Source organism: Pelophylax lessonae (genome assembly GCF_965119305.1).
Source record: "Pelophylax lessonae genome assembly, chromosome: 7".
In the NCBI taxonomy this organism is placed as follows: Eukaryota; Metazoa; Chordata; class Amphibia; order Anura; family Ranidae; genus Pelophylax; species Pelophylax lessonae.
Window position 1 is genome coordinate 190707608 of NC_138774.1, and position 23636 is coordinate 190731243.

The following is a 23636-nucleotide window of genomic DNA, read 5'->3' on the forward strand; positions in this document are numbered from 1 at the left end:
TAATAGGACCGCATTGTTGGTGTCAATGGAAGGAATAGTGCCCCATTGTTGGTGTCAGTAGGAGGAATAGTTTACCCAAAACCATATTTTCTTCTCTTTCATTCATTTAGTTGTGGGCTTTTGAAGCCTCTCCAAAACCTCTTTTACAATGTGGTACTTTAATCTGGATACCATATTGTACCTATGGTTTTAGAAGCGATTTTATACAGAGGTAATACTATATTAGTGTCAGGTGCTTTTATCTCCTTTTTTATACATGATTTTCTTCTCTTTTGCAGCTGCCATTAGGCATTGAGTGGTGCTGCACGCTAACCGGGTGGTGATGAGGGTGAATTTTCTATATTACCTTTTTCATCTCCCGCATCATCTGCTGGTGGTGCTCCGCGGGGCCTCTGTGGTGCGTTATTACTGCCAGGGAGTGTAGCTCTATATTGAGGTCTCTGGTGATCCGGGGCAATAGAGGTCAGCGGTGTTCCCATTAAAATGTGGGCTGGATCTGGTCGGGTGGTCTGTGTGTCCTGCGGGCATGGTCTTTCAGAGCAACCACGTAGTGTGATGGGTTTTGGCGTGTGTCCACATATCGCGGGGCTGACATGCTGGTGGGTTTTTGAGTTGATGCAGAATTCTTCTCGCTGTTGAATCCCATTACCACAGGTGACTGAACACTAAAGAGAGAGACATTTCAGTTACATACTGTGACAAACTCACTCAGGACAGGGGCTTTTGGAGGGGACTGCAGGCTAGCCTCTTGCCTACTGACTATGGGCCCTGGCTTGTGAGGGCACACTGCTCTTTGTGGGGTGTATGCTGGGGGGACCCTTGAAGTAATGTTTCTTTGGATTCAAGTACACATCTCCCCAAGACACACAGACTCTGGAAACCTAGGCCTAGGATCCATGTTAAAGGTATAGCTGCCTATTGCCAATAGGGGACTGCTCCACACAGTTAGACTCATGGCAGATGCTAATGTCATCAGCTTAACCACCTGTCTTCCACACATTCTTGATTGTGCTGATTAACTCATCTATTTTCTACTGTAGAGATGTATTTACACTTATAATAACGTGTATTGTACTTCATGAGCTTTATGACGGCAAGTCTGCTAGTTAATTAGCTCAAGTTAAATAAATCACTGTCATCTATTAGTTACCGAGACAAGAACTCACTGCTCAAGGTGGTGTAATTGCCTAATGACTCACACCGGTACATGCCCCGGCTCGCCTCCGTGAAAACTTGATAAAGGAAAAGGAATTGGCAGCACTCCAGGTTGAGTCAAAATCCAGATTTATTGACTGGACATCCAAATATGACAACCGTGACAAGATAGACGCGTTTCACACACTGACTGTGTGCTTAATCACTAGGTAATGATTAAGCACACAGTCAGTGTGTGAAATGCGTCTACCTTGTCACGATTGTCATATTTGGATGTCCAGTCAATAAATCTGGATTTTGACTCAACCTGGAGTGCTGCCAATTCCTTTTCCTTTATTTATTAGTTGCCAGTGGGAACGTAGAATGCTGTTTGTGTTGGTTGTTCCATAGATATGTTAATTATATTTCTGTACACAATTTCATCTGCATATGATAATGTAATCAGGCACCTGACCTGGTGGGGTATATATTCGGTGTGAGTTTGTTAAATGAATGCTCTAGATCTTAAACAAGCTATTCTTGGCTAGTTTTGTATGGGGGCGGCTAGAATATCTGATATCTATGTTCAAGACTGAAGGAAGCAGTATTCTGACGGAAGCCCACAAGCACATTGTGGGGTCGCGGTTCCGTTACACATACATATTACTTCTGCTTTGCCAGCTGACATGTCCCTATCGGCTTTATGAGATGGGAAAGAGGGAAACCTTAACAATAAAAATACTCAGGAAAAAGATACACCCTTGATAGATGGAGGATGGAAAGATTTAAGACAGGTGTATGGGTCCATTTAAAGCCATAATTAACAAGATAAAAATGAATAGCTCATTAAAAGATAAAATAACAAAACCAGCTTTTGCTGCAAATTCTTCCTTTAATGCAGATTTTCTCTGTAATACTTATTTTCTGTCACTAGATGTCTTCAGTCTCTAATGGCTAATATCATTCAACCCGATTACTCTGAGCCCAGGTCGTCCTGGACCCACCCCAGTCTATATGGGCTCTTTCACTTTGACAGCTGGGGCAGTAAAAATAATTAGCTGATTCATAGCTTTACACCCCCCCCCCCTTCCAGAATTCTAACATTACAGCCTGACAGGGCTGTACACATACCATGGCCGTGATGCTTTCTGCAACAGTTTTAACTTGGGCTGCAGAGTTTGACAGGCAGCACCACGCATTGAGACTAATGAGTCTGCACCACAACCATGAGTGAATTGCTTAGCTTGCAGTTGCTGCGGGGTCCTCCAATGTAAAATTGCCATTCGGCAATTAAAGTGGTTCTAACTTCAGAAGATTTTTATATCTTAAAGCATTAAGATAAAAACCCTTCTGTGTGCAGCAGCCCCCCCCTAATACCTACCTGAGCCCCATCTCGACCCAACGATGTTGCACGAGAGTCTCTGCTGTCTGGGTCTCTCTCTCTCCTTATTGGCTGAGACAGCAGTGAGGCACCATTGGCTCCAGCTGCTGTCAATCAAAGCCAGTAAGCCAATGAGGAAAAAGAGGGGGCGAGGCTGAGCGGTGCTCCGTAACTGAATGGACACACAGAGCAGTAAAAATAAAAAATATAAAAGCTGTCAAGAGGCAGCAGTAGCACTTCCTAAACGCCTTCCAGCTGCTGCTTTACCATCTCTGAAAAGCGATCCACTGTGGATAGCTATTCAGCGGGTGGTAAGCTTACCACTTGTCTGAAAGAGCCCTAACTGGACAGTGAAAGCAGAGAAAGCAGTAGAGTATTAGAAGTACAAATTAGGTCAGTTTGCTTGAAAAATATGTTTGGATTTTTTAATGAACTGGGACTAAATATATGGCCTGTGCACTTTACCTTTGTCCAGGGCCCCAGGTCCCAAGTGTAGAAGCACTGGGTGATAAAGCAGGGAACAGCAGACAAGGGCTTTTCATGGGATGGACAAGATTCAGATTCCACCTCTGTATCTCTGCCTGCCACTGTCTGCATACACACCACCTTCTGCCTGGATATGCCATAGCCACAAGCAGCAGAGCATGGACTGCTCTCCACCACTCGCCACCTAGAGGTCAAAAAGAAGAAGGCAGCTTATTAGAAATATTTGTTTCAACCTGAACACTATTAGCTTACCAGCAATGCTAAGAAGATGTGAAACGAAATGCTACATGACACTACTTTTCTAACGTAAACTCTTTTCAGGAAATCAAGAAGAATGCAAAAACATGCATCAGTGGTGTACTATTTGTATTTAAAACAGTATCGAACCCATAACCAAAAATGTAATATATTGCAGCTTACCAATCCTTAGATGTTATGGCTACATTAGTTTATATTTAAGGCTTTTCACCTGGTGATCTGGCCAGTAACACACCTCCTGTATTAGTGCTTACACTCTTGATGAAGAAGCAACAGAGAAACCTTTGGACAGCAGCATTGTCTATCTAGGCGCAGGGATCTTCAAACTACGGCCCTCCAGCTGTTGCAGAACTACAAGTCCCATGAGGCATTGTAAAACTCTGACATTCACAGACACGGCTAGGCATGATGGGAATTGTAGTTCCTGAACAACTGGAGGGCCATAGTTTGAAGACCCCTGAGGGGATGTAGATATACTAACAAATTGAAACCAAACCCCAGTTAAAATGTTTTAAGCAGTTACAGTAACAGTTTTGTTCTTTTCAGGATACAGGTTTTACATGAATAAAAAAGCTAATTATTGTAAGCACTCCTGTCAGCAATAAATTGTTTTTCTCCACCCTCTAGCTGTTACATCTGCAAGACAGTTTGCTGTGTTGAAAAACAACTGATTTACCAGCCAGATCACCAAGTGAAACTAAAAGAAAGAAAGCCTAAAAAAGAAAACAAATGCAACCTTCATATCTATAGTAAGAATTGGTGAGCTGCAATATAATAAATGTCTCTTTTGGTTTTAATACTGGTTTATTCTCTTTTTTATTAGTCTGTATGATGTATTGTATTTTGTGCAAAAGCAGTGTACAAAAAAAAAAAAAAAGTAAAAAAGAACAATATACTGTATATCATTTTCCACAATGTCAAAAACCATAAGTAGATTGAATAAAGCAATGATATCTGTCAAAAACAACTTTACAGGGTCATCTTTATAATACTTTGTATTGAGTGTACAGCTTGTATAACAGTGCACATTTGCTGTACCCTCAAAATAACTCAACACACAGCCATTAATGTCTAAACTGCTGGCGACAAAAGTGAGTACACCCCTAAGTGAACATATGCAAATTGGGCCAAAAGTGTCAAAATTTTGTTTGGCCATCATTATTTTCCAGCAATGCCTTAACCCTCTTGGGCATGAAGTTCACCAGAGCTTCACAGGTTGCCACTGGAATCCTCTTCCACTCCTCCATGATGACATCACGGAGCTGGTGGATGTTAGAGACCTTGCACTCCTCCGCCTTCCGTTTGAGGATGCCTCACAGATGGTCAATAGGGTTTAGGTCTGGAGACAAGCTTGGCCAGTCCATCACTTTTACCCTCAGCTTCTTTAGCATGGCAGTGGTCTCTTGGAGGTGTGTTTGGGGTCGTTATCATGTTGGAATACTGCCCTGCAGCCCAGTCTCTGAAGGGAGGAGATCATGCCCTGCTTCAGTATGTCACAGTACATGTTGGCATTTATGGTTCTCTTATTAAACTATAGCTCCCCAGTGCCGGCAACACTCATGCAGCCCCAGACCATGACACTCCCGACCACCATGCTTGACAGTAGGCAAGACACACTTGTCTTTGTACTCCTCACCTGGTTGCCGCCACACATGCTTAACACCATCTGAACCAAATAAGTTTATCTTGGTCTCATCAGACCACAGGTCATGGTTCCAGTAATCCATGTCTTTAGTCTGCTTGTGTTCAGCAAACTGTTTGCAGGCTTTCTTGCGCATCATCTTTAGAGACGATAGCCATGCAGATCAATTTGATGCAGTGTGCGGCGTATGGTCTTAGCACTGACAGGCTGACCCTCCACCCCTTAAACCTCTGCAGCAATGCTGGCAGCACTCATACGTCTATTTCCCAAAGACAACCTCTGGATATGATGCTGATCATGTCCACTCAACTTCTTTGGTCGATTATGGTGAGGCCTGTTCTGAGTGGAGCCTGTCCTGTTAAACCGATGTATGGTCTTGGCCACCATGCTGCAGCTCAGTTTCAGGGTCCTGGCAATCTTCTTATAGCCTAGGCCATCTTTATGTATAGCAATAATTCTTTTTTCAGATCCTCAGTGAGTTCTTTGCCATGAGGTGCCATGTTGAACTTCCAGTGACCAGTATGAGAGAGTGAGAGCGATAACACCAAATGTTATCACACCTGCTCCCCATTCACACCTTAGACCTTGTAACACCAACAAGTCACATGACACTGGGGAGTGAAAATGGCTAATTGGGCCCAATTTGGACATTTTCACTTAAGGGTGTACTCACTTTTGATGCCAGCAATTTAGACATTAATGGCTGTGTGTCGAGTTATTTACTACTTTACATTGTAGCAAAGTGTCATTTCTTCAGTGTTGTCACATGAAAAGATATTTATAAAAATGAGAGGGGTGTACTCACTTTTGTGAGATACTGTATATGGAAGGAGAAAACTAACACTGAACACACCACCACTAACATGAAACATGGAGGTGGCAGCATCATGTTGTGGCGATGCATTAATTCAGCAGGGAGGGAAGCTGGATGCTTTACTTCAGCAAGGAGGGAAGCTGGTCAGAGCAGACTGCTGTTCTGTCTCCACAGGGAGAGATCGCGGGTGCCCAGCGGCAATCGAGGGCGCTGGACCCGCTGATTGGCTCCCCCAGTGGTGAATGGGTGTGTGTACAGTTACGTCGTTTGGGGGACAGAGCCGACCTGCCGCAGTATATGTACTGCTAGCAGTCGGCAAGTGGTTAAGGGTGGCTATGGGAGGGGGAAGGGGGGGACTGGTATTGGAAGGTTTTTTACCTTGATGCAGAGAATGCATTAAGGTACAAAAAATATTTTGCCTTTAGAACCACATAAAATAAAGTTTGATGAACCCGCTTTGAACCAAACCCAGACATGATTGGCTCCTCTCTACTAACTACACATAATAAAATGATACATACATAGTTACATAGTTAGTCAGGTTGAAAAAAGACACAAGTCCATCTAGTTCAACCAATAAATAAAATAAAATCATACAATCCCATATACACAATCCTATACCCATGTTAATGAGGATAAAAATATTGGATGACTTTACCTTGGTGGGCAAGGCTGTTGGTTGCAAGGTTCCTGTTCTTGAGGATGAGGTAGGTGCTGGCATTCCATATCTGCCACAATGTGTTCCTCAGTACTGCCTTGCTGAGTATCCCGAGTACAATAGAGAACACGTTGTAAAATTCCTCCTCCGCAAGTCACACTACAAGATCCAGTCTTGTAGCGCCACCTAAAAAGCAAAGCAATGTGTTTACTGTTTTCTCACAGCGCTGTATAGGTAACTGATATTTCTCTTTAGGGCGTACAGTTCTTTGATGTTAAATATGTATAATATGCTATCAATCCTACCGGACTGGGCAGGGCTCAGTGGCGCATGGTTTCAGGAAGCCTGGATGAGGTAAGTGGCTGCATTTGGAACGGGCTAGTTGGTGTGAGATATCATTTTCTTTTCGGACACATGTGACAGAAAGCGGGATTAGTCCTCCTCCGCAGGTCAACGGACACGGTGACAACTCCTGGACCTCCCAGCTGTGCAGACAAGTACACAATATATTTAACAATGTAATAACACCCAGGGGTGGTCCAAGACATTGTGCTGCCTGGGTCCAAGAATGAAATGCTGCCCCCCCCCCAAAAAAAAAATCACACCCACCAAAAGGCCTCCCCACATCCATTATTTTATATTATGATAATTAAAACTAATATTAAATTTATCAGGAAGTCAGATTTACATGCAACAGTTCCTTGTCTATATGCAAAATCATATGACATATCATTATGTTCAATTCCAAACCACAAACTGCAGTTTTATTTTGTTTGTCTAAATGCCTGACGTCATTGCGCACACAACGATTAGGTGAGGGACGTTCCCCGGAGGAAACGCTCCGCCTCCTCATACTCATCAGTTTGCACTATGGGCGGCAGTATGAGATGGGGAAATACAGCCCATAATGCTGACACGCAAAACTGCAGGGAAAAAATCTTGGGCGTCAATTTGCTGCCGGTTCATGCACAGCAGTTTGTAGTTCTAAATGAAGTATAGATTTTATGCACATTCCTTGCTCATCCCTGAAGAAGATTATGATTATCGTTATGAATATCTAGAAGGGTTCCAGGTATTTATTAAAACTCAATATGCAAAGTCCTAGGTTTTAAAAACATTGGCTTTATCAGACAACAGTCAGAGCTGTTGAGGATTTTGGGAGAAATCCCAGGGGACAGCACAAGCAAGCAAATTAGCATAAATTTATATTTACAAACTTGTATAATCTGCCTTTATAGGCAAGGAGCTAAGGTGAATAAAGCTGCAGTTATTATATAACAAAATCACTGAGCAATGGTGAATTGTGAATATATAGCCACCATTTTTTGCCCTTTCGCAGGTAGCAGCAGTCAGATCAATAAAACATCTTGCTGATTGGTTGTGATAGGTTAATGCACTTTTAACATAGGTTTTTACTAAAGTTGATTTATGGAAATCCCACAAAAGGGTCTTCCCAGTTCAACTGATTTTACAGAAGGCAGAGGCTACAGTTCTGAGTTTTCTTTGCAGAGCTCCCTCCTGGTAGAAACTAGTATTGCAGCATAACCATACAAATATAAGTTTGTGTGAAAATGTATATTATTATTACAAGCAGGGCCAGGACAAGGGGCGGCTGCCCTGGGAACTGTGGTATCATATGAGGGGAGAAGGGGCTACAATGAGGAAATGGGGGAGGGGGATTAGTGTTGGGAGGGGGAAGTTGGAAGGTGGCAGAGGATAAGTGGAAATTAGTAGGGGTGCTGGGAATGGTGATTTGGGGAAAAATGATTTTTGCTAGGTTTGGGGATTTGGGGGGGGGGGGGGGGGTTGTGCTTCAAGAGCTGATATGGTGGAGGGGGGGGGGGAATTGTGCTAGGAGGGGAGTTTTTGTGTGTGTGTGTGTGGGGGGGGGGGAGATTTGTGCTAGTAAGGATGATTGGGTACAATTTGCTAGGAGGGGACATTTTGGGGGTGGGGGGGGGGGGTGATTTGTGCTAGGAGGGGGGAATGGGAGTAGGGGGAGAGAATTTGTGCTTGGAGGGAAAATTTGAGGGGTAGAGGATTTGTGCTAGGAGGTTTTTTTTTGGGGGGGGAGGTGGATTTGTGCTGGGGGAGATTTGGTAAGAGTAGATTTGAGCTTGGGGGGGGCAAAGATTTGTGCTGGCAGTGGAGATGTCAGCAAAGGGGGGAGGGGGCAGATTTGTACTGAGAGGAGGGGGGATGTATGCTTAAGGGGTAAGCATGCAGCTTAGTGCATAATTTTTTTTCGGATGGGGAGGGATTTTTGCTGACACATAATGCTCATAGGTCTTGGGGGGGGGGGGGGGCACAGTTTGGTATGTTTGCACTGGGCTCTAGATGGCCTTGTCCCGGCACTGATTACAAGTATCAGAGGCAGGATTAACTGAGACCTGTAGTGCCTAAACAAGTTTGAATACAGGCAGTGCTATATACAGTATTTGCACTCAGTTGCAGGAACTCATTAAATGAACACACATATTGAGACATATAGTTAACTGAAGTTCATTACAAAGGTGGACAGTTTTGCGGTCGGCATGGGTGGTGTTGTGTGTCTGGTTTCAGTGTTTGGTTGCAGTTATTTTCAGGCACTTCTTCTTTGGAGTAAAACTGGACACAAACGTAATGTAGTTCCAATGTTCCTAAAAAGAGAAGAGTATGATTATCACAATCAGAGCTTCTCCAGTTAGTACAGTGCATAGCAGTATAGACAAGCAAAAAATATTATCTGGGCAACCCGAACAGTTTAGCATTTTTCTATTCTGAATTTGCAAACAAGAAGACATGAAATGTCAAAGAACATAAATAAGAACAAGAAAAAGGTGAAACACAAGTACAATTACTGTATTACATTGACACTAGGGATAGACCGATTTTCGGCAAGGCCGATATGCACTTTCGCTGATATATCGGTATCGGGCCCAGAACTGGCCGATATTGCCAAAATTTTTGTGACGTCATTCTGCCTTCTTAAGCCGCCTTCCTCGCCTTGGACAGCCTCATCTGGAGTCGGGACTAGTCTCGCGGGAGTGTATGACAGCCAAACACCCACCAACAGCAGCCCGGTGCCAGCCAGCCACCCACAGCCACAGGCCCTGTATCAGCCAGCCAGCCACAGGCTCTGTACCAGCCAGCCAGCCACCCACAGGCCCTGTATGAGCCAGCCACAGGCACTGTACCAGCCAGCCACCCACAGGCCCTGTACCAGCCAGCCACCCACAGCCCCTGTGCCAGCCAGCCATCCCCCACGGGGTGCCAGCCAGCCAGCCACCCACCCACCCACCCACCAACCACAGGGTGCCAGACAGACAGCCATCCACAGACAGGTTGCCAGACAGCCAGCCACCCACCCACAGGCCCTGTACCAGCCAGCCACCCACAGCCCCTGTGCCAGCCAGCCACCCACCCACCACAATGTGCCAGCCAGCCATCTCCAACAGGGTGCTAGCCAGCCATCCACCACAGGGTGCCAGCCAACCAGCCACCCACCACAGGGTGGCAGCCATCCACCACAGGGTGCCAGCAAGCCAGCCACCTACCACAGGGAGCCAGCCAGCCACCCACCATAGGGTGCCAGCAAGCCACCCACCACAGGGTGCCAGCAAGCCAGCCATTAAGCATTAAACAAAAATTAACCTGTTCAGTACCAGATTTGTTTTAAAAATTGTCTTTATTTTTCAAAACTTTAAATGTACAAAATATCGGCCGATACTGATATGTTGTGACCAAAATATCGGTATCGGCCCTGAAAAAAACATATCGGTCTATCCCTAATTGACACATTGTATATCACCCTTCAACTGAGATGTTTATGAGTTTAGATGGTTAGGTTAGGGATTTAGTTTACAAGGTAAAGGCACATTTTTGGATCCAGGTTAAGCGCTGGCAATCAATCATCAATATTCCCATTGCACTTATTCCTGGAATTGACTTAAAAATAAACAGGTGCTGCAGTACTGCAGCAACAGCCCACTGGAAACTGGTATGGCCATGATTGAGGCCTGAATGGCTGAAACATGTTGGCTTTTTATTCGCCTGTATCTCAACATATTCAATAAAGAATTAACATTTGTGCTGACTTTACCGTTGTTAAGGCTTTTTTTCCGTGCACTGAATATTCGTCAGCACACCATGGATCTTCAAATAAATTCCAGAAGATTTTATTCAAACTGATTAAATCACAACGGAAGAGTGCAGTGTTTCAGGGCCATGCAAGACCCCTTCATCAGGCATGTGATAAATGCATACAATGGTACAAAGACATTTTAAAATACCATCCACATCATTTAACATCATAAATACCACCAAAACCAGGTAAAAACAAGGTAAACAAAGGGTCATCATTAACCTTATTATTATGGACACATGCAAAACCATTAATCAGTAACAGAAATTTTAATCCATAAACGGGGTAGGGCGAAGGGGGTAGGGTGGCAGTTTTGCTGCGGGTACCAATCATAGAGTGCATCACCTGATTGGACACATCTGACAGAAATGCCGATTAGGAAGCGTGATTTTGGGAGTCCAATGTCACATTTGCTAGCCGAATGGATTGCTCACCAATCCTTGCCCATACCGTGCCATCCATGCCTGCACGCTGCAGCCAGCTGTGCTATGCAGCCAAGAGATGCTGGATGTTAAAGGGCTAGGGACGTTTAGGGACATTTACAGTTAAGAGCTAGGGTAAAGCATTATAGGTTGAGTGTTAATGAGTAATGACAAACGTTGTATCAGTATCCTCTGGGAGCCCTACTGATACTACTCCTGTCAACATTCCATGGAAATTTCCCTTCACTTCCTGTTTATTTCACAGCTATCGGGCAGAAAAGAAAAATGAGCGAAAATCCCTTTAAGTCCTGAAGTTTAACTTTTCCCACTCCTTGATAACTAAAAAAATCTTTTTGAAGATTAGATTTCAGAGTAAGTGTTAGGGTGATATGCTAAAGCTAGCTTACATAATATGAATGTTCTTTATCACACCTTATTGTACTTGATACTTGAATATCTAAGCTCTGAGAACCAACTACACCATAATTGGAGTCACCAGTTATATTTGTATATAGCACAATTTTACAACAAACGATAGTAGTGACACACATTTGACACAAGTATTAAATATCTAAAACAGCGCCTTCTTATTATTATTATAAAATGTATTTATGTGTGCGTTGTCACACACTAAGGGGCAGCAGTTTTTTGGATGGGATTTAGATTTGGCGCAGTCACAGATAATTTAAAGTTTTAATGTTACTGGGGAAAGATTGCCAGAATCCTCTTTCTCTGCTGTCACTGTTTAACCACTTAAGCCCCGGAAGATTTTACCCCCTTCCTGACCAGGGCCTATTTTGCGATTCAGCACTGCGTGACTTTAACGGACAATTGCGCGGTCGTGCGGCGCTGTACCCAAATGAAATTGACATCCTTTTTTTCCCACAAACTTTCTTTTGGTGGTATTTGATCACCTGTGCAATTTTTTGATCATGCGCTATAAATAAAAAAAGAGTGACAATTTTGCAAAAATAACAATATTTTTCAAATTTTATTATATGAAATTCCCCACCCCCAAAAAAATGTAAAAATCTAAATTTTTTAACATTTTAGGCCAATTTGTTTTCTGCTACATATGTTTGGTAAAAAAAAATCGCAAAAAGCGTATTTTGATTGGTTTGCGCAAAAGTTATTGCGTTTACTAACTAAGGGAAAGATTTTTGTCATTTTTATTGTTTTTTTTTTAACGAGTAATCGCGAGGATCTGCGTTTTTTTTGCAGGACTGTGACATTGTGGCGGACAGATCTGAACCCTTGACTGACATTTTTGACACTTTTGGGGTTACCAGTGACATTACTACAGTAATCAGTGCTATACATATGCACTGTTACTGTAAAAAATGACACTGGGAGGGAAGGGGTTAACTTTATTGGAGAGGGAGGGGTTAAGTATGTCCCTAGGGGCGTGCTTCTAACTGTGATTGGATGTGGCTGTGTGTGTAACAGCAGAGATCAACGGTCCTACATAGCAGGACCGTATGATCTGTGCTTTTACACAGGGGAGAATGACAGGCGGCTTTGTTTACATTAGCCGCCTGCCTTTCTCCCTCTCCACCCGACGATCGCGAGTGATGTCCGCCCGATGTCCGCCGGTCACACGTGCGGGCTGCTTAGGGAACGAGTGGGGGCGGGAGCGGGCCTACCAGGTTAGTGACGTACCGGTACGTCACTTTGCCTTGGAGGGGCTGACCGCCGCCGTATATAGTCGGGCGGCGGTCGGCGGTCGGCAAGTGGTTAAAAGAAGAAAATGGTCTCACACCACCACGGGACCAATGAAGAAATGTTCTTTATTCACATAAATGGTACAAGGTACAGCAGGGTAGGACAGTAAACGCGTTTCACACGACTGCAACGTGCTTGTTCCCTGATATGTGAATAAAGGAACTTTTCTTCATTGGATTCAGTGGTAGTGTGCGACCATTTTTTCTTTTATGTTTCTCCTGGTGGCGAGCCGAGGTTCAGCACTTACCTTGAATCGTGGACTTTGACTAGCCTTATCTCTCTTCATTACTGCTGTCACTGTTGCCTGCCACCAAGTCTTTCATTGTTAAAAAAAAAAAAAAAAAAAAAAAAAACCTTACAAATTGAATTTACATTAAAAAAGTGACAAGCTGCATCTGGTATATTTGGTGGCAGGCAACACTGGGAAGCTTCAGCTGGTGCCAGGATAGTGACAATCCTCCTCTGGTGGCAGGCGACGTGGCAAGTGATACACTCAGGGCACCAAATGATTCTGCATTACGGTGAGTTGAACTATTTCATTTTATATTACAATGTAATAATAGAAATAATGCGCTTCAATCATTCTGACACCATATCAGCCATGGTGCCGTGATGACTGAAGCACCAACACCAGCTATTGCCCTGACAAATTGCCCGCAAAACCTCCCCCAAACGCCTCGGAGGTAGCTTTTTCCATTCTTATTTATTTTTTGCTGCTGAATGCAACATAACATAAGGCTTTCAAACACACCTGTGTTAATGTGCCCATGGACCTCTATTCTGCTGTGCACAGTTGCATACAAGGCTAGTATATACGCATCAGTACTACGCATTTTGACGATTAATTGAATGAACCCTAATGCATTTTTTTTATGCAATCAGTGTAAGTACCTGAATTTATTTTGGTATCAGCCTCTTGCAGTCACTGAACAACAGACTAAAGGGGGGAGAAGCAGCACAAGGCACCAGTCAGTTGTGCCGCAGTGCAAGGAACATGCTGATGGGAGGAATAAGCAGAGTGATGAAGAAATTAGCATATCAGCTTGCTACTTCTCCCTTTACTGTCCAGTCACAGGAGGAGAAGGAGACCTGTAAGTGTTATTAAACTACAGCAGAAAGCAGAAAAAAAATCAGAAAAAATGATCAGGTCCCCTGCCCTGCCCTGATCTGATGTGAAAGGGCAGCGCAGTGGCTGAGTAGTTAGCACTTCTGCCTGGCAGCACTAGGGGCGTTCGTTCAAATCCCAACCATGGCACTACCTGTACAGAGTTTCCATGTTCTCCCTGTGCCTATTTGGGTTTCCTCCCACGCTAGAAAGACATCTGGTAGCTTAGTTGGCTCCTGTCTAAATTGCTCCATGCATGAATGTGAGTTAGGGACCTTAGATTGTAAGCCCTGAGGGCAAAGACTGATGTAAGCATACAATATATACAGTATATATGTAAAGCACTGCGTCAATTGACGGCACTATATAAGTACCTGTAATAAATAAAGAAAATGTGCTGTGTGACGGGGCTGTGTAATCAGAACTGGATGAACAGAAATCCTTTTGCAGGTAAAATAGGCTCCCTTATTTCATTTGTGAATTTAATTGTTTGCCTGGAGTTTGAATTCTAGTCATTGCTGTCAGATTGAATGGATATGAAGTTTGCATGGATGACAGCAGAGCATTTGTTATTGGATAATCCAAACTCACCAGTGCCACAGGTCACAGAACATTCACCCTGTATTGGGCTCCACACAAAAACCTGCGTATCATTCCAGAAAGGGAAGACGCTGAGAGGCATATCTCCTTTTACTGAAGAAATGATCTGATGGGGAAGAAAATAAATCAGAATAAATATTAATATAAACATGTACTGTAGGCCCAGATTTTTATCTGGAAAATAGAAATAACTGAAAAGATATAAAATTTAGTGGCTTGGCAAGAAAAATATTAAATCTTTCATCGGACAACTTTTTCTAGTTGCATAGGCGTGCGCGCAGGGTGTCTGGGCACACCATGAGTACCCATCTGCTGCCCTGGCCCCCCGCAACCCCTCACAGCGCTGATGGCTTCCCTCCTCTCCCGCTGGCTGCTGCTGGAGAACAAGGGAAGGGACTGGTAAATATGTAATTTTCCAGGCCCTTCCTTTTCTGAATTAACTCAGTGAGTGATCAGTACCAATCACTCCTGTGTCCATCCATAACTAAAGTATAGTAAACTGTTATTACTATGCTTCAGCTTGTGAATAAACAGGAGCCACTCAGCACAGAGCATTTCCCATTTATTCACTGTCCAGTGAAACTGAGGCTTCAAAGAAAGGGACTAGGCAAACTCTGTCCTCAGTCCCTTTCTCTGTTTAAAAGTGACATATCAGGGGTCTGTTCATATCCCTGATAATTCCTTAATGCCCCCCAATAGGGCATGAAAAAATTTATAAAAATAAAAAACTACTGACACCATTCTCTGCCCTATTGACACTGTCTACTGCTCTACTGACACCAATCTCTGCCCTACTGACACCAATCTCTGCCCTACTGACATTGTCTACTGCTCTAATGACACCAATCTCTGCCCTACTGACACTGTCTACTGCTCTAATGACACCAATCTCTGCCCTACTGACACCAATCTCTGCCCTACTGACACTGTCTACTGCTCTAATGACACCAATCTCTGCCCTACTGACACTGTCTACCGCTCTACTGACACCAATCTCTTCCCTATTGACACCAATCTCTGCCCTACTGACACTGTCTACTGCTCTAATGACACCAATCTCTGCCCTACTGACACTGTCTACTGCTCTAATGACACCAATCTCTGCCCTACTGACACCAATCTCTGCCCTACTGACACTTTCTATCGCTCTACTGACACCAATCTCTGCCCTACTGACACCAATCTCTGCCCTACTGACACTGTCTACTGCTCTAATGACACCAATCTCTGCCCTACTGACACCAATCTCTGCCCTACTGACACTTTCTATCGCTCTACTGACACCAATCTCTGCCCTACTGACACCAATCTCTGCCCTACTGACACTGTCTACTGCTCTAATGACACCAATCTCTGCCCTACTGACACCAATCTCTGCCCTACTGACACTGTCTACTGCTCTAATGACACCAATCTCTGCCCTACTGACAACAATCTCTGCCCTACTGACACCAATCTCTGCCCTACTGACACTGTCTACTGCTCTAATGACACCAATCTCTGCCCTACTGACACCAATCTCTGCCCTACTGACACTGTCTACTGCTCTAATGACACCAATCTCTGCTCTACTGACACCAATCTCTGCCCTACTGACACTGTCTATCGCTCTACTGACACCAATCTCTGCCCTACTGACACCAATCTCTGCCCTACTGACACTGCCTACTGCTCTAATGACACCAATCTCTGCCCTACTGACACTGTCTATTGCTCTACTGACATCAATCTCTGCCCTACTGACACCAATCTCTGCCCTACTGACACTGTCTACCGCTCCACTGACACCAATCTCTGCCCTACTGACACTGTCTACTGCTCTACTGACACCAATCTCTGCCCTACTGACACCAATCTCTGCCCTACTGACACTGTCTACCGCTCTACTGACACCAATCTCTGCCCTACTGACACCAATCTCTGCCCTACTGACACTGTCTATCGCTCTACTGACACCAATCTCTGCCCTACTGACACCAATCTCTGCCGTGCTGACACTGTCTACTACTCTACCGATTTACATCATCCACTGTCCTACTGACAAGTCAATTGCTCTACTAACTGACACCGTCCACTGCCTACTGACATAATCCATCTTTTAATACATTTTAAAATGTTTGTGTACATTTATTTACAAGTGTGTGTGTTTATACGGTATACAGTATATTCACCTATGCATTTAAAGAGAAAACTCCAACTGACACATTTTGTGAGCTGTGCCAGAGAAGGAAACAAGGCAGTCTAATGCAGGTTTTTTTTCTACAGGACATGGGAGTTGGACAGACAGAAGGGAAGGAATATTGAGCCCAGGTTCACACTGAGGCGGGTTTGAAATCGAGCGAGTTCAGCTGAACTCACACGATTGTAAACTGTCATTTTCAGTCCGACTTGCGAGGCGGTCTGACAGACATCTGTGCAGGTTCATGCACAGACATCACTGAAATCTCCCCCCCCCCCCCCCCCGAAGTCGCAAAAAGTAGTGCAGAAACTACTTTTGGGAATCGATGCGGCGCCGCAAAGTCTGCATCGCACCGATTCAGGCGGTGCCATTGTCGGCAATGTGGGCTGAAGGGGAGAAACACTGGATTCAAAGAATAAAACATTAGCAGTAGCAGTACATACATTTAAACGTAGACAAAAGGAAACTAAATAATTTTTGTGGATTTTGTAAATTTTGTTTTTAAAGTTTCCGTGTTTTTACACTGACATTATATATAATATATTACAGTTTATTTTTAAAAATAAGGCCCCATCTACGCAGGAGCAGATGGCTGCCTGCGCTTTACTTCTCCAGCTGCTCTCCATTCCCGACTGCAGTAGGGGGCAGTGTGGTGCAGGATTCAGCACATCACACATGGCTCCCTTTTTATTTTTGTATTTGTACATACTTTACAGCTATACGCTGTGCTGCTGTACAGGTGTGTACAGTGTGCTGTAATAAAATTCAGTATGTCTGAATTTTAGCACAGCTCCGGGCTGCCTTGCAGTGTGAATGGGACACACAGTAAACAAATGTTTTCTGTGTGTCCCTGGGGTGGGTGACAGGTGTTTTACAGTGAAACGCCTATCACAGCACCATGTGCAAATAAACTCTAAATCCCCAGTACTGGGTGCACCCATGACAAGGAATCCCCAGAGCATTATTGTATATATAAAAATGGAAAACAACAACAATTATCCGCTTTCAGGCAGCCTGTCTCTGATTGAAACCTATGGAGGGAGGAGGAGGAGTAATTGCTAGGAATTTTGTGTGTGATTAAAAAAATAACAAAATAAAATGTCAAATAGGTATAACCAGTGTTGGGGGTAACTAGTTACAAAGTAACTGATTACAGTAACTACATTACTTTTTTTGGTAACTAAGTAAAGTAACTAGTTACAATACTAATATTGGTAACTACACTACTTTACTAGGCTATAGGAGGTAACTACACTACTTTACTAGACTATAGGAACGTGCTTTCCTGCGTTACCCAAGCCGTGCAATACAATCATTATTTCGAAGAATAGAGAGGGATGAAGTTTATGACTTTTTGTTGTACTTTATGTTTTATTCTGTTTTTCAGGTTTTATTCTCATGTTTCTCAAAGCCTGTGTTTATACAATAAACTCTATGCAGAAAGAGTGTCATGTATCTTCTTCTACAAGGTCAATTAAGAAAGAGGAAAGTAAAGTAATACGTAGTGAAGTTACTTTTCAAATGCAGTAACTAGTAAAGTAATCTCATTACAATTTACAGAAGTAACTAGTAACTAGTAACTAGTTACATTTTTTTAAGTAACTACCCCAACACTGGGTATAACACACCCTACATAGGAGCCACTGGTGAATAGGGATCCCCCACCCTGCACAGCCAGGCACACTGAATCATAACAGGCTCTCAGAGTCAGAAAACAGTCCAGTGCTTGTTTTTGTGTCTTTATTGAGGGGGTAAAACTTGGATAGGGAATATGGTTATTATGGGATGTCCACTTGACTTTAAAGAACTCATCAGGGACAACTCTCCTATATACAGACTATATACACTCCTCTACTTACTCCAGTACACTTGCTTGCGGAAATCCTAGCTGACACATTGATAATTGATCTGGCAAGAAGGCAACAGTCAGGAATTGTAGCAAAAGTCCTTTACAGGCAGAGACCCTGGGTCCCTTGGGTCGTGTAGAAAAAATACAGTGTCTAGCTCACATCCCTGTGGCTACTGATCTTAGCACTACCACTTCAGGCACTGCCAGCCCGCCTTGCTGCAGCTGCTCCTTTTTCTAGCCCACCTGGCTACCTCTCCACAGTTCTCCCAGACTGCACACTATCCAGCTACCTGACTGACTTCTCCCTCAAGATCTCCTGGATGTGCTGACTCTTTTCCGCTGTCCTCACACCAGCTCCAGTGCATCCATGACAGGACTCCTCTGTGTGTTGTTAGAGGATCCCTCCAGCACCGGAGCCCCAGGCCCGAGGTCACCCCCCCCCAGACTAGGGGGCACCCTCAAGGGCCACCAATAGCCTCTCAGCACTCTATCTACATCTTTCACCCGACTCCCCTTGCTGGCATAACCCAGAGTATTTAAGAGGTGCCCACCCACTGCCAGCCCACTTGCTGGAGATTGGCTGGGGCCCTCCTCAGTCCTCAATACTCCAGGCAGCTCATCCTAACCTCCCTCCCATTCTTCTGGAAGCTTCTCCAAGGCTCCAGAAAATAGGGAGAGGCACCAGATTTGCTGCCTGTTGATTCATACAGCCTCCCTGAGACCCTGACTCAGATTTGATCCAGCCTGGCTCTCAGCCAGGCTAAATATTCCTACACTATAAAAACAATGTACACCTAGCACTCTACACTAAAGAGTATGCATGACTCTACTAGAGTCGGCTGCAAATGAGGCATGTGAAAGTTAAATAACGCTGCTCCCAGGTGAGCTGACAAGGCGCAATCCAAACTCCTGGTCTGTGAGGGGTGCACGCCCTGTCAATGCAGCAGTAGTCAGCATCAATACAAATCCAGATGGTTGCACTCCAAAAACCGATGTAAAAAAAAATTACCTTATTGGCAAAAGATAAAAACACCAAAAGACAGGCATAAAGACGATGGAAGAGAGAGGTTGACGCATTTACACGTTAAACTTGCTTTATTAAAACCATATTTCCAAGAATGTTGATCTTCTTGGTCCCTCGCAACTCTCACTGGTTCGTACCACCAACCTTCACATCAATACTTTGTCCTGTAGTGATGCTGAGGTCAGCAGGAGCAATCTGTGAAGACTTTAGCAAATGCAAAAAATAGACACTCCTGAAAATGTTGGTTTCCCTGATGACTTTAGAGAATTTAACCTGAACATAGCAGTATTCTGACAGCACAGGCAATGAGATGATCTCATCAGGCAGTTGTTGCTCCTTCACTGTCCAACCACAAACCAGGGGAAGGGAGGAGACCGAGTTCTGTTGATTGACTGCAGCAGAGAAAACTAGGATCACCAGGCTGGCTGAGCGGACTGGTAACGGTTGTGTAATTCTAAGGACTTAATATACATAAATACGAACTCCTTTGGCAGATATATGTATTTCAAAGGTGCATTTCAAAGAGGTATTAGATCGAACTGCCTGCAGTTCGGCTTTAAGTTTGTTTAGTGTCCATAGCAGTGGCAGCCCCTTCATTGGGGGCGCAGGGGTGCCGCCCCCCCATCCATGCATCCGGCCCCCTAATCTACATGCAGGGCGCCAGACGCATGGACTAGAATGTTTTTTTTTTTTTTTGGAAGCACCTGATTAGAGCCAGAGGCTTTAATAGGCTTCAAAAAAGGGTGGGCTCGGGGCGCAGAGCACTGCTCCCTGAGCTGACCCAGTTGTGTGACAATAGCGAATGAATATTTGCTATTGCCACACTGATTCTTGTCACGGCCAACCAGGAAGCAGGTCCTGAGACCTGTTTCCCAATTGGCTGAAAGGAGAAGGCATGCTATTGGCCAGAAAGGGGGGGAGAAGATGGCTGCCGAGAAGGGACATGAAGGAGCCTGAGCGGGAAGCCGCCGCCGCCTGTCATTCCGGAGGAACAAGGTAAGTAAACTGGCGGGTGGGGGGGTAGAGATGTGGTGGTGCAGGCTGGAATGACATGGGGGCGCAGGTCCGTCTGCCCACCCCGCTGACTGATGGAGTACCAGCCGCCACTGGTCTATAGTCCTATAGTGCTATAGTCCTTAAAATAAGCAACTTTGTTTTATTCCATTCTTGAAGGGAAACCATTTTAAACTTCCCTGTGCATCTCTCTTTCTTTCTAGATTGTATATGAAGACAAAGAATACTCACCCTTTCCCAGCCAACAGGGCACACACTGACCACACATGGAACATGTTCTGATGGCTTCTCCTGCCTTGAGCATTTAGAGGCATCCACCACAGTGTCCAAGCCAGACTGAGATTGTACACAGGAGACTTTGCGCCTTGCTGTCCCCGAGCCGCAGATTGCTAAGCAAGGACCTGTCTCTGATACCTCCCACCTGCACAGGAGGAAAACATTTATGTAAGCTTGGAGTTCAGAAACAAGTAGGCCAAAATGCTACACAGTTTCTCATTGCTTCCAGTGGTTTCTGTATATCCAGTGAGCAAAAAAAAAAGAAAATGACAAACAGTTCAATCATTTTATGGATTCTTTCACATAGGTAGCTAAATATATTGGTGGTAATATTTTTCCCTCTTTCCCATCTATGAAGGATAAGAGGGAAGGTACATATTAGAACGTTTTTGAAATATCTACTAACGCTGCTTTCCACATCATGGTGATGGATACCTTGCTAGGCATGGCTCTGTGTTACAGGAAACAAAGGCTTCTGGCCTAGAGGTGTGGGTACATTGCCATTCCGGCACAATGATCTCAGTGTCACGCAGCTTTTGGACGCACTGGATTGTCCTGCTCATAAGCCCCCCTCCACAGGAGACAGTACATGCAGAGGACTCCATTACATCCCACCTGGGGGGAAAAAAAAGACAGACTGAAGGAGGCAATAGAGGCAATAATGTAGAACAGAATTGTAAAAAATAAATCTTCGAACTTCCAGAGCTCCCACAAGTCATAGGCAGACTTTCATTTGCTGCATATGTATTCCAGGTCTGTGCCTTGGAAATACTGAAAGCAGGTACAGAAAATTAAAATTTCAAAAGCAGGCCAACAAGGCCAACTACCATATATTCTCTGGTGACAGGTGCACTTAAAAGCTGATAGTTATGACAGAGGATTAAAAAAGATGCAGCAGCACGCTACACCGCACACATCATACTATACAGAAAACCACACTGGAAGAAGACAAGACCTGTATGGAACAGACAGCGGGACTCGTAACATAATCGGTAATTGCTGAATGATCAGATGGAAAGATTTAACTTGCACCAGTTTCGTAAACTGTAACTTGCAGTTTACTAAACAGGTGCAAACGTTAGAAGTATAGTAATAATTCTAAACAGGGTCAGGGTAGCAAACAACATGCATACACTGCAGAATAATGAAAGCTGCACAAACATGGATTCTTCACAACAATGTCTCAAGTCTTTGAATTGAGCAGGGTAATATTTGGCTGCATTGCATAGTCTATACCATGGGTGTCCAACCTTTTGGCTTCTCTGGGCCACAATGAGTGTAGAGAAATTTTCTTGGGCCGCATATAAAATATATACTATTAGTTAAGGTATATAAGTAATAAAACGCGCCGCGCCCTTCCCGTGCTGCTGCTTCCAACTAGTGGAAGATCCCCTCCGAGGCTGCCTCTGTGGCCGTGCCCCCGATTCGACTTCCTTCCTCCCCAGCAAAAAAAAAGAAAATTGTCAGGGGGCAGTGGGCCGCATTGCCTGCAGTTCTGGGCCGCAGGTTGGACATGCCTGGTCTATACATTTCTATAACCATAGACAGTCAAGCTAAGTATTATCATTTTATAAAAAAAAAACAAAAAAAACTACTTGTAATTATTCTCAAAATCAGAATCCCTCTAAGTGAAGTCCAAAGTAGCTCTGGTAGCACAGGTGAACAGCTGGAGGGATCCAAGGCCCAAAAAGGAAGCGCAACACCACTGGAACTGTAGTACTCTGGTAGCAATTGGGAAGGGGCTCCCCACAATTGTTGGGCTTTTTAAAGAAGCTGCATACTATTAGGCTCCTGTCCAGCTGCTCAAACGCTGGTTCTGAGAGTGGAAGTTTTTTTTTACCTGGCTGCAAATCACTGGCCAGCTACCTCTGCCTCATCAGGTGTGGACTCTTTAAACCATTGATGGAGGAAAGAAAATAAATGGATTTTCTCTAGGCATATCCAAGAACCCAGATAAGATAAATAGGAACAATTGATGTAGGATCACTTCACTGGGTATATGTAAGGGTTTACAACCACTTTAAGCATTTTGTTTCTAATGTGATTATAATGCAATATCCTTTTTATTACTCCATCCAAATATGGACCAAATAAAATGAACACACCTCGGAGGGCAGGGGTCATCTCCACAAGGTTCCTGTGCTGGGCCAAGAATCTCAGAATAATTACAAAACTTGGATTCAGCTGGCATTTGAAGAATGTGGTCAAAGCATTCATAGACAACATTTTGAAATCCTAGAGGATGACATTACAAGCACAGAATATTTATGATGATTATATTGATGCTAAGGTACAATGCATCACTGTAACCTATGTTGGATCTTTAGAACAAATGTGAAATTTAGCCTTATATACAGTATCTTACAAAACACCCCTCACATTTTTGTAAACATTTTTTCATATCTTTTCATGTGACAACACTGAAGAAATGACACTTTGCTACAATGTAAAGTAGTGAGTGTACAGCTTGTATAACTGTAAATTTGCTGTCCCCTCAAAATAACTCAACACACAGCCATAATGTCTAAACCGCTGGCAACAAAAGCGAGTACACCTCTAAGTGAAAATGTCCAAATTGGGCCCAAATTGTCAATATTTTGTGTACCTACCATTATTTTCCAGCACTGCCTTAACCCTCTTGGGCATGGAGTTCACCAGAGCTTCACAGGTTGCCACTGGAGTCCTCTTCCATGACAACATCACGGAGCTGGTGGATATTAGAGACCGTGCCCTCCTCCACCTTCCGTTTGAGGATGCCTCACAGATGCTCAAAAAGGTTTAGGTCTAAAGACATGCTTGGCCAGTCAATCACCTTTACCCTCAGCTTCTTTAGCAAGGCAATGGTCATCTTAGAGCTGTGTGTTGGGGTCATTATCCTGTTGGAATACTGCCTTGTGGCCCAGTCTCCAAAGGGAGGGGATCATGCTCTGCTTCAGTATGTCACAGTAC

General features: G+C 44.1%; 1 protein-coding gene across 1 annotated transcript in view; it reads right to left on the reverse strand.

The window, feature by feature from the left end:
- ADAMTS13 (ADAM metallopeptidase with thrombospondin type 1 motif 13) overlaps window positions 1-23636 on the reverse strand; it is a 116079-nt gene that overhangs the window by 35118 nt on the left and 57325 nt on the right. Inside the window, exons 20-28 of the mRNA XM_082262781.1 lie at window positions 22793-22922; window positions 21123-21302; window positions 20643-20832; window positions 14337-14451; window positions 8883-9012; window positions 6679-6858; window positions 6374-6559; window positions 2981-3185; window positions 347-665 (exon numbers count right to left, since the gene is read on the reverse strand). Of these exons, the coding sequence (XP_082118907.1) occupies window positions 347-665; window positions 2981-3185; window positions 6374-6559; window positions 6679-6858; window positions 8883-9012; window positions 14337-14451; window positions 20643-20832; window positions 21123-21302; window positions 22793-22922 (1635 nt within the window). The remainder of the gene's footprint in view (window positions 1-346; window positions 666-2980; window positions 3186-6373; window positions 6560-6678; window positions 6859-8882; window positions 9013-14336; window positions 14452-20642; window positions 20833-21122; window positions 21303-22792; window positions 22923-23636) is intronic.